We start from the raw sequence: 14517 nt of genomic DNA, 5'->3' as shown, positions 1-14517 counted from the left end.
CTAAGCATAGCTTAATCTTATTCTTTCTACTGCTGCTTGCAAGAAACGCCTGCTTCCCCCACTGACATCAGAAAGCTTACAGGTATTCTTTTAGCATGTCAAAAAACCCCAATAATTGTAAAAAATTACTGTTTTTTATACTGCTCAAGAACTGGAACCCAGCAGAACAATATCTCCTCCTTCCTCAGGTATCACAGAGCTTTAGTTTTTGCATTACAAACATGTTGGAATTCCTGAAGTAGAGACCACATAAGAATGACTAGAAAGAGTAAAGTATGTAAAAACATCAAATGATTCTATTGACATGTAGATGGAGATAATTCAGAAGAATGTGCAGGAGAAAAAGAAGAGCTTTTCCAGATGACTGCAATATTGCCATGCTGAACAAGAACTGATGCAGTGGTATCTCCAGTAGCTATACAGGTTTAAACATGTTTGTTCTTGCTTGGAAAGGGTTTACCTCCAGCAACACAGCACCCCAAATTTGTCAGAGAGAAACTAGAAATTCAGGAGTAATAACTAGCTATGCAGAGTGCCGAAATAAAACAGGTGGGTTTTCTGGAGCTCCAGCATCCATTCTCAAGATGCAGTTGCTGATCCTGCTCTCACTCTCCAGCCTGAGCTTCAGCAGAAGCAGATTGTTCTATCAAAGTTCCTACTGCAGAAGCCTCGGCTGTTTACTGCACAGGTGCTGCAGGTCCCTGTACAGGCTGACACAGCCCACAGCTAAGCCAGGCAGGTCAACCCACTACTTAGGTCAACCTACTGTTCAACATCTTGAGAGCAGCAAAAACAGGCCATGCACATTCCATGTGCCCCAAGAATTGATAATTTGACTTCTTTCCAAGAAAAAGACTCTTTAAAAACTCACGGCAAGCAGTCACAGCCGTTCTGATTTGTAATATTTACAATGGAGCCAACGCCAGAGCAGCCAGTTAGGAGAGATCATACAGGAACAGCCCCTGTCAGGCCCCAAGGTTGTCAACACATGGAAGAGCCAAACTAAGCAGAAGCAGCATGCAAGGTATGTTCCTGGAGGTGAGCTCAGCTCAGCTCTCACAGGCTGGGCTGGGGGGAGGTTCCTGCTCCGTTGGTAGCAGTGCTGCCATCGCTTCAGCCTTGGCAACAAGCCAGCTCAGGACTCAGGAGCAGCACCACAGCCAGCTGCTCACTGTGCAACCCACAAGGGTGCAGACACACAGAAAAGCTTTTTCTCATTCATGTTTCTAAGTGTCTGTATCTATGTTTGCGGCACTTGTACATATGTGTGCATGTATGTTTATGTGAACACACACAATAATACATATTTTATCTTGTACCCTGGTAGAAAAGATCTGCATTTGCAGCAGGTAAAAAAGGACCTCACATCAGCAATGGTGCAATGCTCTGAGGTTGCCAGGATAACTACAATCAGGATACTCACTTTATCTTGAAGCTCCCTCAGAAGAAATGAAAGGGGTTGCCCATGGAGGCTTCCAGACTGAGTTGTGAGAGGCGTGTTGATATCAGCATGTGCATCCACCCAGATCACTCCGAGGTGTGGGCGCTGCCGTGCATGGCCACTGACAGAACCAAGTGCCAAGCTGCAAGCACAGTAACAAAGTCTTTAGTCACCATTTCTCCTTCAGAACAACTGCAAGGACAATGGGAAGTCTCTCAGCTTCAGTCAGCCAGGCTGTTACATTTCCACACATCTGTGACAATAAAGGGAGCATCCCATACAAGCTGCATGGCATGCTGCTGCCGTGATTCCAGGAGGCTAAGTAACTCTACAGGGCTATAGTCACAGATAAGCCAGAGCTCCCTCTCTCTGCTGTCACCCTTCCCACACACTTAATCTTCACCTGCTGTAGATCCAAATGCTCCAGAAAATCCAGCCTTTTCTTATTCTAGTCATGACACCTTCCCCCACATTTCCTTCTTGCATACCCTACTATCTTCAACCAATGCTCAGACCAAAGGTTAGTGAAAAAAGAGGAAAAAGATTGATGTTGTAAGATCTATTGCAAAATGGTTTGTGTGTAGGCTTTACAAACCTATCCTAAGAGGTGATGGGCAAAAGAGACACATCACTAAACATTCAGCAATAAAGAAACTGAGCAGTTCCTCTGAAGGAATCTGATGAGACAAACTTTCCCAAAGACAAAAACCTCATTTGTGTGTCTACAAAAACTGATCACAGAGCAATCTGGAACTTTGCAGTACTGTCTGAGAAGGTCAGGTTTTTGTAGCTGTGGTCTATGTTCCACTCTAAAAGCCTATCCCTAAGGCATTGCCCAGAAACAACCCCCTAGTTGTTCCCCCAGTCCCCTTATTTTCTCAATTAAATTCTTGCACTCCAAGTGTCAACCTGCAGCATGAACTAATTGTTTTTAGGTCAGCTCACCTGTGATCACCTCCTAAAGTGACACATCTGTGTCCAGCAGCTACTGCTCTGCTCACTGCATCAGCCAGCATCTGGCTGGCCAAGCCCACTGACCGCGGGTATAAAATCAGGTTGTTGTACAGTTCATCGTTGGGAACTTGAGTGAAATTCAAATCTCCAAAGTCGTGCACTTGGCATCCTGGGAACACAGCAACAAAAGGAAAAAGTGACTTGTTTAAATACCTTCCCAAGAAAATGCTCAAAATTGGTTGGGCAAGTAGGAAAGGAAGTAGGTAAGTAATGGATCCATTTGACTATTTGCATGGGATGCAAGCTCACATCATCACAAGTCAGAAGGTTTAAGACAACATTATCAATCTAAGTTAAGCTTTAATTTAGCAATGAGCTATACCAATCATGAATGTCAGTTAGAAAAAGCGTATTTTTAAAAAAATTATTTCATTATAAATTCTAACATGAAAAATTAGAGTCTTTGCCATACATCTTTGCATTGCCATCTTCCTTCCCATTTACTCAGATTGTATGCAACCTCAAATAAGCTTAATTGCTCAAAGGTACTGAGGACTACACATTTCACTAACTATAGCTACAGTTATTTTACATTTTCAAGGTCCCCAAAAATCCAGGCACAAAAGTGCCAAGTAACAAATAATATAATTTCCTTACAGTACTTCCAGGGAATTCCATGGAGAATTCACTAGTGCTTTGTTAGGAGAACCTGTCCATTTTCTCAACACAAGATATTTTAGAAGGCATTTTAATTCTGGGACTTTGATCCCAAAACTCCTTGAGATCCTTTCATTGCTAGTTGCAGCTTCATTGGCTGTTGAACCTGAGAACATCCTCTCAGAGACTCTCAGTTGAGACAGGCCTCTCACTGCAGGCTCTGTCGAGGGCAGTAAAGGCCCCAAGGTATTTACAGCTACACCAACAGTGGCTTAATAAGACCACCCTGAATACCAGTCATGCCTGTCCCTTTGCTCCTCAGAATCACTGGTCTGTTTGCAGTTCAAAGCATCCAGGCCAGAGCTTTATATTTTGCCTTTAGCCATCCTGTGCTTCATGAGGCAATTTGAAAAATTTAAGGCAAGTCAACATGAAGAAACAGGCTGCTTGGGGCTCTGGGTTCCTGCTTAATTTCCAGTAAGCCAATAGTCTAATGTCTAGGAAACTAGCTCTGAATTTGCTTGGTGGATATTGCATAAAAGCATAGTTGAGAAATACATGACTTCTTTATATTTTAAAAGGAGTTTGACTGGTGAAATGAATTCTTGAGTCACTTGTACATATTTGGTGTTGGGGAAATAGGCAGGGACATAGATGGGCAGATGTTGGGGTATTTGCAAATGAACATGTCAGCTGGCACAGCTGCTCAACAAAGGATTGAATGGATGTCTTAGCAACTCAGAAAACATTCTCTGCAGTGACAGTAATTCAAGCAGTGAGCAGGGCCATGACATACCACTCCCTGCTTTTCAGAAGGCAACAGAGGTACCCAACTGCCTTTTTTTTCCTCCAATAGACAAGACCTAATTAAGCAATAGGATGAAGGCTCTGGAATTTTGAGCCCATTCAATTTGAATGTGCTATCTGATCTCTGTGACCACTACATTTTCTACCTTCTGTTTATTCTGTTGCTGTGCAGAAGCAGAAAAAAGTTGTAAGTTCTAATATGTTCAGTAAATGTTAAAGGGTTTTCTTTTTATTTGTGTCATCCTGCAAGGCAACTTCTCCTACACTACATATGCACACTGCTACACATTTCAAAATTTGATGAAAGAACTTCAGCATGCCTGTGAGACAAGTTTTGGAAGTAAGACTTTAATGAGTATCAAGACTTTTTGGAGATACTCTTGTACAAGGGAAAAATGCCTTTGATCTAACACCTCTGACATCTGTGTGAAATAAATCTGCAGTTGGGAGCCAAGTGCAGCGAGTTACACATTGCAGGACAACACATTACACAGTGTAATGGAAGACAGGACTACAACTTTGGTTTTGTTCTCCCTTACAGGACATGCAAGCACATGGCAGTATTTTTATCCATTAAAGGATAAAAAATAACTTCCTTTAATTCTATCACAAAGCTCCACTTTCAGACCAGTATAAAACAAGGATCCAACCATGCCATCATTCCTTGCACTTCAAGGAATCAGTTAAAATTCTCCAGGTTATGCTCAAGGCAGGCCATACACAGCAGATTTGAGTAAGTGTGTTTAGAGAAGTAGCAAGTGCTTAGTAATTTCTGCTTTACCCTACCCACCTCCAAGTTCCCATTGTAGGGCAAAAAGACTTGTTCAGCTTCTGAATACAAAACCACATTTGTTCCTTAGGATCATCAGATTTATGTGGCTTAACACTTTTGTGGTCCAGAATTCTGCACTATTGTCCACTTTCTGAACACATGGTACTCATGATTCCCTCTATTTTTATTGAAAAGTATAATGTCTGTTAAAGACAATAGATGCCTTCAGTTTTTGTTACCATCTTTTAAAGTTTAGATGAACCTTGTAGCAGTTCATGAACCTTGTAGCAGTTTCTTTTCTCAGCTTTGTGCATCCCCTGTCTCTAGATCCACTGTTTTTATGTGCTTGCAGAGGACAGCTCAGGTTTCCCAGGGTGATAAGGAATGTTTTCAGCCAGCTATCCAAAGGCCATCTGATTAAGATACAGTTAATCTCAGAAGTACATGCTAATCCAAGACTCAAACATATCTTCTCTTACTATTATTTCTTTTAATGGTGCCTAGTGTTTTGAAAACTGATCAAATGACCTTAGGGCAAAGGGAAAGTTTAGTGAATAGATAGTTAGTGCACAGAGAAAGAAATCCACAGTACTTAGATATGCCATGTATCCCAAAGTGTGGGAAGTGTATGTGCATGTGTACACATAGTTTTTCAAATACCCAGATACTAGAGGTGAAATCAACATGCATATTTGTCTTAATGGTACTGAACAAAGAAAAACAGTTTAATACATCAATAACTACTTTAATAATTTGACATAGCTTCTATTTAGAATCTCAGCCATTAGTCTAAAACTTAAAGACCTGAATTGTTTTCCATATTATCTGCCTGCTTGCATATAAGAAAGCTCTCTCAACTACATTATTTGTGCAAAGAAATTGCTCAGTGGATAAACATGCTGCAGGGCTGTGCAATCTGGGGGATTTTGCTGTTATTTGGTCATTAGTGAAAGATTTTACAATCTACCTCACCAAGCACTTACTTTCTTTGGTAGCTAGAACACTCTATTTTATATAGATACTAATACTTAAAACAGCTTTTTAAATCAGCACATGTTAACATGAATATATGGGCCTTTTAAAAGGCAATAGATTCAGGTTCTGAAAGGTAGAAAAAGCAATGGGCAGATAGGAAAGCCAGCTTCTTTACATTCACAGCATCCACATCATTTGCCAGTGAAGCAGATCAGGCCTAGCCAGGATTAAAGTCCTTTTAAATAGAAACATTTATGGAACCATACAGCACTTAAGGAGTAAACAGCACAGACATTTTGCTAGTAACTAAAGAGTGTGAAATCAAATGTGATCAAAAGTCTTTTGTTCACACTTTCAAGCCCTAACAGGAATTATTTTCAAATTAAAAATATATTATGTTTGATTCATTAGTCAATTATTAACAGTGCAAGAAATTTATAACAACCAAATACATACAAGTCAGTTCCACCAACACTGGCTCAAGCAGAGATCCCTTTTAGAAGTGAGGAAAACAAAAAAAGCAGGCTTGAATAACCTATTTCTATAACAGAGATACAAGGCAGATAAAGGTGTCAGTCTGAGTAGGAACACACACTATAGTTACATAACTAACATGTGCATATGCACAACAGTCCTGTCAGAATGATCCACCACAGTGCAAAGGCAGCATCTACAGCTCAGGAGTGCAATCCCCACTGGTTCAGTGCCCCCCTCTGTCATCAGAGGTGCCTGGGGGCACAGTTCAGCCAAAAAAAATTAATAAATTAGCTTGAAATAGTTTGCAGAGTAGATCATTGCCAGGATGATTTCTTTTGACCAGAACAGGTTAGGGAAAGATCACACAGGCATAATACAGGCATTGAACCTGCATAATAAATATAACAGCTCTGCAGGGTAGCAAATGGGAATTGGAACAAAAGCACAAGGAATGGGGGACAGAACTGATCTCCCAACACTGCCAGTTTACACTGGGTATTTGTGAACTGGACATTAAAAAAAAAAACAAAAAAAAAAACAAGAACCAAACACCTAATTAATGTGGAAAGTAAATCCTCTTCTGGGTGAGCTACTATCAAAGGAACCTGGAAATCCCACAGTTACTACACCTTCTTTGATACTATGTTATATAAAGCTGCTCACATGAAAGCATCACTCCTGCAAAAGGTTTTTTTCAGATTATAGCATCACTTACTAAATCAAGACACAGAAAAAGGCTTTTTGGGATGCAATGACTATTATGAACAATGTTTATATGCAAATGTAACATTTTACTTCCCATGAATGCAACCAAGTTACCATCCTTCTTTTCAGTATAAACCCATTGGCTTATGGCCAGGACTGCAATAATTTCTTAGAGATGCTGTCAAAATGTGACACAACAGCAAACAAACGATTCATTTCATTATGACCAGTATGACCAGTGCATTGTCAAGCTATTTTTAAAGGCAGTTTAACCCTTCAGAATTATTCAGGATGTGTGTGTGTCACAACTACACTAATGAAGTGCATACTTTCATTTTACATGAATAGGAAATTAGGCTAGCAAGGTTCCCACTGCAAGAGACAGATTTCAGCAGCCTAATTTAATGATAACCCTCTTGCTAGAAGTTCATTACATGGCATCTACTTCTCTTTAAACTGAATAAGTAACTGCTGGAAGAAATCTATTGTATACATAGTTGATGGCTCAATAGATACCTGTCAGTTCTAAAATTTCACTTCCTAAAAGGCAAGTTCTTGTCTGAGCAATTCCTATCTTTTTTTTTTAATATTGAAAGGTCTGATTTAAGACAAAGTTTCTATAGCTGTACATATTTAAAAAGCTTAATCTACAAAAGCAACAAGCAAACCCAATGCCAACTGCTCCCCCAAATCTGTAGCCAAGATGCCCCTTGCATAAAGTGAGCCAAAAAATATTTTTCCAATCCCAAATTGAGCAGCCACCTAATTTCCCTTTGGAAACTGCTTATAACTTTAATCTCTTATGAAATTTGGTACACTTGACCTTAAGAGGTCTTCAAAAACGTCAGTCTGAAGTGTTGGGAAACATTTGCACTGTGGCTTGCATCAGAGAAAAGGGCGTAGCTATTGCGTCTGCCACACCAACAACAAAGCCTGCACACATTCTAGTTCCCTTCAAATAAGCTTAACCCAAACACTGTTCCTGATAACCAAAACACAATGGGGCACTTACAGCCATGAGGATCATAATGCCAAAAGAGCCTTCCTCAACAACAAGCACCTTGTGCTTTAGATTTACAGAAGCAAACATTAGTTAACCCAGACAGGTAATGGTTGAGAGGAAGGGAAAGCAGAATATATTAGAGACTAACTGAAATTCTCTTCCTCCCTTTTCACCAGCAGGGAGAAACTAATATCTGACCACTTCATACACAAATGAAAAATCTGGTGGATTGTTGATCTGTGAGTTGTTTGTTTTGTATTTAACTTCAGTGCTTCATTCTTGTTTTTCAGCAGGTGGTGTTAGAAATTTTCACCTTTCATCCAAAAACACTCCTCCATATAAAAAAATTAAAAAAAATACAAAATTCCCAAGAGCTCTGTTCATCAGCTTGACTCGTCTTCCCTTATTTCAAGATTAGGAAGAAATAATAATTTCAGGTTTTCCTGATCTTTATCAGCACAGCTTTATTTTTAAAGATATTTAAACTAAACTGACACATAGAACAATTATAGTTAAAGCCCCAAGTGACATTTACCCCAAATTCACAAAGATTCTTTTAAAGCCAATTTCAGAGTACAGCCTTGAGTATGCATCAGCCAAATGGGAGAGGGAAAAACAAACAAAATCGATGGCTGACACAAAGTTTCTCATTCCAAAGCAGACTGTGTACTCCATCAGCATGGAGAAGAACCAAGTGACTGCAAGGACTGCTCCGACTCTATATTTTCAGTGTTGGCATTTTCCTCCTGACTTCCAAGGCTACTTGTAATCATGCAAATACCGAAGGTACAACATTCAAAAGGATAAACCACATCTGCTGAGTGCACAGCTGAGCCCATTCCCCCAGGGGAGCTTCGCCTCCCCTGCTCAAGGCAAAACAGCCAATGTTGAGAAGCAATCTAAAAACAGCCTCAGTGGAGGCCTCCTCAAAAAACAGCTCTCCTCCAAAACCCCAGCAGGGCTCCTTCTGCCTGCCAGGTCATCACAGCCAGGTCCTGGCTGCCTTTCCTCACAGAGTGGAGCAGCACCTGCCCCTGATGCATTCTGACAATTGGCATAATTGCAAAGACTCATTGCAAACGCCAGTTAAAATCAGCCCCTTTGGCTGTGCTTTGATTTTTGACAAACCACTGGTCTTTGAAGGTAACCAATCATGGCTAATCCGCATTTGAGAGCTAAACAAGAACAGCAGAGTCTCACGGATCTTTATCTCTGTATAAATGAAAAGAGGTAATTAAATCTAGTTCCAGAAATAAGCTGCAGTACTACATAAGTATGTTGTACTGATATTATTAAACAGAAGTGTTTGGGCATGCTTGTGTCTAAGGGAAATGAAAGAAGAGGACTGCCATTTATCCATACTGCTTCTGGGGAAAAGTGGGGTGGGGGGAGGATGTTTCTGGATAAAAAAAAAAATGCATTCCTATTTCTGCTTTGTAGGGAAGAAGAATTAGCTGTTAGTCTGACCTCTTTATGCTATATCCAAACTGATTTTTGTTCCTGAGAATGTTCCTAGCAAATGAATGTTCAGCTTTGACAGTAGTAGCACCAGATGTGATCAGAAATAAAAAGACATGAACAGTAGCATTTCTTACCTCACCAATGCAGAGATCTAACTAAACAATATACTGCTTAAATGCCAGCAGTTATTTAGAATTTTGCCTGTCTCCCACTTCATCAACAGCAGAAAACATAACTCAAAGACAGATCTTGATGTTATCTATACAACAAATTTAGACTATATTGGAATTCTAGAGATTAGATATTTGACTGGCTCTACTAATGTCTTTACAAGTTTAAAATACTGTTGAAGAGAAACAACTGAGGTAAAAGCTAGTGCAAAACAAAGCTAGAATCTAATCCAAGAATTCAAGAATCCATTCCTGACAAATCTTGTTTCTAACATGCAAATCCAGTCTTAGTTCAAATACAGGGCAAGCAGAATAGTACAGTCTATCAAATTCTTCAGGGATACGGCAACTCTTAGAACACATTCACTGGATGGACTGATGAACATTACTTCCCCAACAATGCAGCTGTAACTTGTCAGTCCAAATCTGCTGAATCCCAACACCTATACTTATTTAAGCATATTTGGTGCATAACTAAAAAATTGTTTATCTTCCTTCTAAGCTCTTTATTGAAGAAGATTTAGATGGACAAGGAGGAGATATGTAGAAGCAGCTGCCTCATGATTTATTAAGACTGATACTAACCACATGAGCTATCTTGGTGAAGAAGCAAAGTTGCATTGCTATTTCTGGGAGCAGATGTCAATAGGAGTCCAATGGTTTTGGGCAAAGCAGTAGCCCAACTCCAGAGACACGGATTAACAGCTCCACGCCCCTTTTAGAGGAGGTTACTCCTTTCTGAGTCACTACACTGACCTCATGAAACTTATTTCTGGTCAAACAGAAGAATGGCAATATGATGCTCATTCTCTCTGACAAGTATAGTTCCACTCTGTGTGTAAGCCACATGTCTCTGCAGTTCACCAACTTGCCAAGCCAGCAACTCAGATCCAAACTTTGCTAATCCATTCTACAGTAACCCAAATCCAAGCCTGACTAAGCTCAGCAACCCAGCTGCTGAGTTCAGTTCTAAGTAAAGACCAAAAAAAATTTAATTCAACAATCAACAACAGTGAACATACAGGAATGAATACTTGGGAAGAAGTCTTACATTAAAGTTGTTCCCATGCCAGCAGCAGCACAGGTACTCTAAATCACCTCAAAAGCTACAGCAGGACAGTGGCTATCTATTAAGTATAAAACTGAGTAAGGCCTTTCTCTCCTCAAGTAAGAGGAGTAGGCCAAGAAATTCTCACTTTAAAAAACTTCATACTTTGCATCTTAATTAGCTTATGCACCTGCCACCTATCTTACCCACTCCTAGCCAACAAAAGTGCAAAACCCTCACATACTGCACCCTTTTCTGCTTACTGTTGGAGCAATACATAGCCCTACATGCTTTGCACCCTTTTCTCCCCCATTCCAAGGAGTTGTGGGGCTCCATGTCCACAAGGCATTTTTACTTCTTTGGCAAGACGTCCTTTAAGGTGATAATATTTTAGTTTCCCTTAGGAGAAGAAGCAAAGCCAGAAGACATTGCCAAGACAAATAAAAATCCCCACAGCCAGAGTAAATTATATTTTAATTTACTCCTGCTAGACTTGCACACTTCCTGCTTTTGGCTTGAGAGATGCACTCCTGTTGCAGTAACCCTTCCTGAGTACACCTTGAGCTACTACCAACAGGTAACAGTGTTCTCTATGCTTCTAACAAGGAGATAAAAGTCAAACTGGTGGCTCAGATTCATCTCTGACAGTCTGGTACAGACTAGCAGCAACATCTGCCTCTGTGCTCTCTCCTCGGATTTCAGCCTAGGCATAAACAAGCAGTTCACAGGCAGTCACTACTTGAGGCAGCCAAGAAGTTACTACACCATGTAGGTATGGTCACAGAATCTTTCAAGGGAGGGATCCTCCCCAAAAAATTGAAATTGGGATAGCAGCTCAGAACACTGCAGAAGGACTATGAAAGAACAGAAATTAGGATAGGGTCAAATTCCCCCCACCAAATACACCAGCCAGTGAAAGCAAAGTGCAAAACAACGCAAAAAGTGGAAACAAAAGTTTAGTGTTCTTACTCTTTCTGATACAGCTGGAGCACTATCAACAGAAGTCATTGAATAAGGCAAACAGACATTTGAAGAGCCATGTGGCTGCTTTATATTTAAAGTAACAAACAAACAGTATATGCATCTTACTACTGTTAATGCTGAGGAATACTGCCTCTTTCCCCTATCTGTATTTCTTTAGATGGCCCAGAATCCAGCCTCACTCTCGTACTGGGAAGCATCATTCCACATTTCATACCTGGTTTCAAAGTTGTAATGACAAGGAAAATCAAGTTTATAGCATTCTTGCATATCCAAGCAGGGAATGGGGGCATGTAACAAACACTTTCCATATGTGATGCCTAGAGAGGCTACTTGGAACAGAGGCTAGACAGTGTTAAAGAAATACACAGGCCCTGTGGTCACAAATGCTTCAGAACTAGCCAATACAGGTGAAGAAGCCCTGTATCTTAGATAAATATTATTTCTTTTTAAAGGAAAAACCTGGTCTGCTGCAGTATAATTTGCCTGTTCCGGGAAATAAGTCAAGAATCCATGAAAATTATTAGCTTTTATAATAAAAGAGAAAAATAATAATTAGAATCATACTGTGGCCTTCTTAAAAGTATGAGCAGAAAGTTCATAGTGTTAGAAAGACAAAGAAAGCAGCTAAAGTTTTACTGCCAGTTCAGCATACCACAGGACTCCAAGTAATGGCACTATTACAATAGTACTGCAGCCAAAGCTATCCTGGCATCCCAGGGAAGAAAAATAAGCAGCCCACACATAAAAACAATCATTTGTTAAGTTTCCATGAACAACAAATGTGTACAGTACAAAAGGCTACATGGCAGCACCCTCATCCATGTACCACCCTCCCCTCAAGCAAATTGTCTTTGCCCTGTAAACCACTGCTCTGTGCATGCTGGTGACTGCCATAGTTTCAGGATGAAAACTTAATACACAGCAGAATCTGTTCTTACAAGGGCTGCAGAGGTTTAAGCAGCAATAGATATCAACACCACCTTAAAAAACAAACCAATCCCACCCCAGTGGAAGAACATGTCAGCAATAGGAAACTGCAACTGCAGAAGGAAGAAATCCCAGAGCTTCAAAAATTACAAGGGAGCAAGCATCAAGCAAATAATTACTGATTAACGAGTAAACAGCCTATAAGAAACTGAGCAGTGAAAGTATTTTCTTAAATTTAGTTTAGCTTGCTTCATTTCCATGCCCATAACATTTTGATACTGGAATCCAGAGAGGGCTTGAATTTCCCTTTCTTTCTACTAGCTCCTATTGTGTCAAAGCAAATGAGAGGGCTTTTTCTTCTAGTTTTTAATTTTGTTGGGTTTTGTGGGTTTGGGGTTTTCCTCAAAGAATTCTTACAAAGTGGAAACATTAACTCTGAACCAGTTGAAAGAGAACCCCAAGCCTTCCAGTATAAAATTCTGTTACTGATACAAAATAATCTGCTGCTCAGAGTCTTACTTAGAAGAGCATCCTCCTTCCAAACCTAGCAATTTCATAGTTTCAAATAAACTTTAGGCTCAGTAATTATTCTAGTACAAAGAACCTCTTTTAGATGCCCTCTTCCACATTTGCTGAGTTTATAGATCATGTTCAGTAGAATTCAAGTATTGCCAAGGATGGCAAGTGTCTATACTTTGCACAAAAGAAGAAAAGAATATCTACTCATTTGGCTGCCAACTGTGACTTTTCAGCTTGTGAATCATAGGATATGGAGGATGAGCCCACAGGGCTGCACAGAACAATTGCTACTGTTTTGAAGAGTTCTTATTCTTACAATTCAGATTAAAATTGCTAGAGGGTTATTAGGCAATTATCTCTGTAAGCATCTACACTCCACTGACACTAACCACCCAGGGAGCAGATATTGGCTCTTTCTGTGGCCCAGCCCTGCAATCCATCCCATCACACCATCTTCAGTAACACTTTTTAGATTAAAGATTCTCCAAGACACAGTTCAGCTTTACAAGCTTCTACCCCTCGTGTCCTGTTTCTAGTAACTGTGGTACAGCTTTCTGCAGGTCTCAGCTTGTAGAAGTAATAAATGGGAGAAGTTGAATCACAATTAAATGCATGGGTTTGCTTGCACAAAAGACTAAAACAGCTAATTCACAGGATGGTATTCGCAAGCATTTTCAAAGACATCAGAAAAAACCTCATATCTAAAACTGAGGACTTCTCCAGAAAATTCTGAATTTCATCACCTGGAAGCATACCAATCTTTTAGGAAGAATTTGGTAACGAACACAGAAGGGGGAAAAAATTAAAAAAAACAGGCAAAGGCCACACTGTGCGGTAACCCGAGGATCACAGTTACTTCCCAGTCCGGATGCCCCGAGCGCGCACCGCGATCCAAAGGGGCTCTCGCTCCCCCGGCGCTCCCGGAGCGAGCGGGGCAGCAGCACACGCTCCGTGCGCGTCCCGCTGTTCGGGAGCCGGAGCGCATCGCGGGGACCACCGCCGCTCTTTGTTCCGGGACACCCGCAGGGCCGGTGCGGCTCCTCCCGGTGCGGAATGCGACAAGCCCGTCCCTCCCGCCACCGCCGCGCGGCTGCGGGCATCGCCGGGGCACGGTGCGCTCCGTGAGTCACGGGGGCAGGACCGTCCCCCCGCCCGCAGCCCGAGCGCGGCTGAGTCACGCTGCCCCGAGAGCGGCGGGGGCGATGCGGGCTCCCCGCAGCCCCGCCGCCCCCGCCCGCCGCGCTGTGCTCACCGAGCCCGGCCAGCCGCTCCGCCAGCCCCGCGGCGCGGAGGGTAGCGGGGCCGTGGTCCACTCCCCGCCGTTTCTGCGAGACAAAGAGAGGGGGAACGCGTCAGACAGCGCTGCCCGCAGCCAGGTACGCGAGCCCCGCCGGGGAGGGGCGGCCGGGCGACCGCGGCACCCGGCGCCCCCCGCGACGCCCACCTGGCCCCTGGAGAGCGGGGCTCCCACCAGCGCCACGGAGTGCGCCCGGCGGCGCGGCGGCAGCGCGGGGTCGGGCCGGGCGCGGAGCAGGCGGGCGAGGGTCCTGCGCAGGGCCATGGCGGGGCGATGCTGCCGCGCGCCGCCCGCGCCCCGCTCTCTTCAGCGCTGCGCGC

At 42.2% G+C, this 14517-nt stretch overlaps 1 protein-coding gene across 1 annotated transcript in view; it reads right to left on the bottom strand.

The window, feature by feature from the left end:
- The window catches only part of ARG2 (arginase 2), an 18970-nt gene extending 4453 nt beyond the window's left edge, over window positions 1-14517 (bottom strand). Inside the window, exons 1-4 of the mRNA XM_056493800.1 lie at window positions 14345-14517; window positions 14153-14225; window positions 2387-2564; window positions 1424-1583 (exon numbers count right to left, since the gene is read on the bottom strand). Of these exons, the coding sequence (XP_056349775.1) occupies window positions 1424-1583; window positions 2387-2564; window positions 14153-14225; window positions 14345-14461 (528 nt within the window). The 5' untranslated portion in view covers window positions 14462-14517. The remainder of the gene's footprint in view (window positions 1-1423; window positions 1584-2386; window positions 2565-14152; window positions 14226-14344) is intronic.

The sequence above is a fragment of the Oenanthe melanoleuca genome, chromosome 5, assembly GCF_029582105.1.
Source record: "Oenanthe melanoleuca isolate GR-GAL-2019-014 chromosome 5, OMel1.0, whole genome shotgun sequence".
NCBI lineage: Eukaryota > Metazoa > Chordata > Aves > Passeriformes > Muscicapidae > Oenanthe > Oenanthe melanoleuca.
Note: the sequence above shows the minus strand (reverse complement) of the source record. Positions and strands in the feature narration are given on the sequence as shown.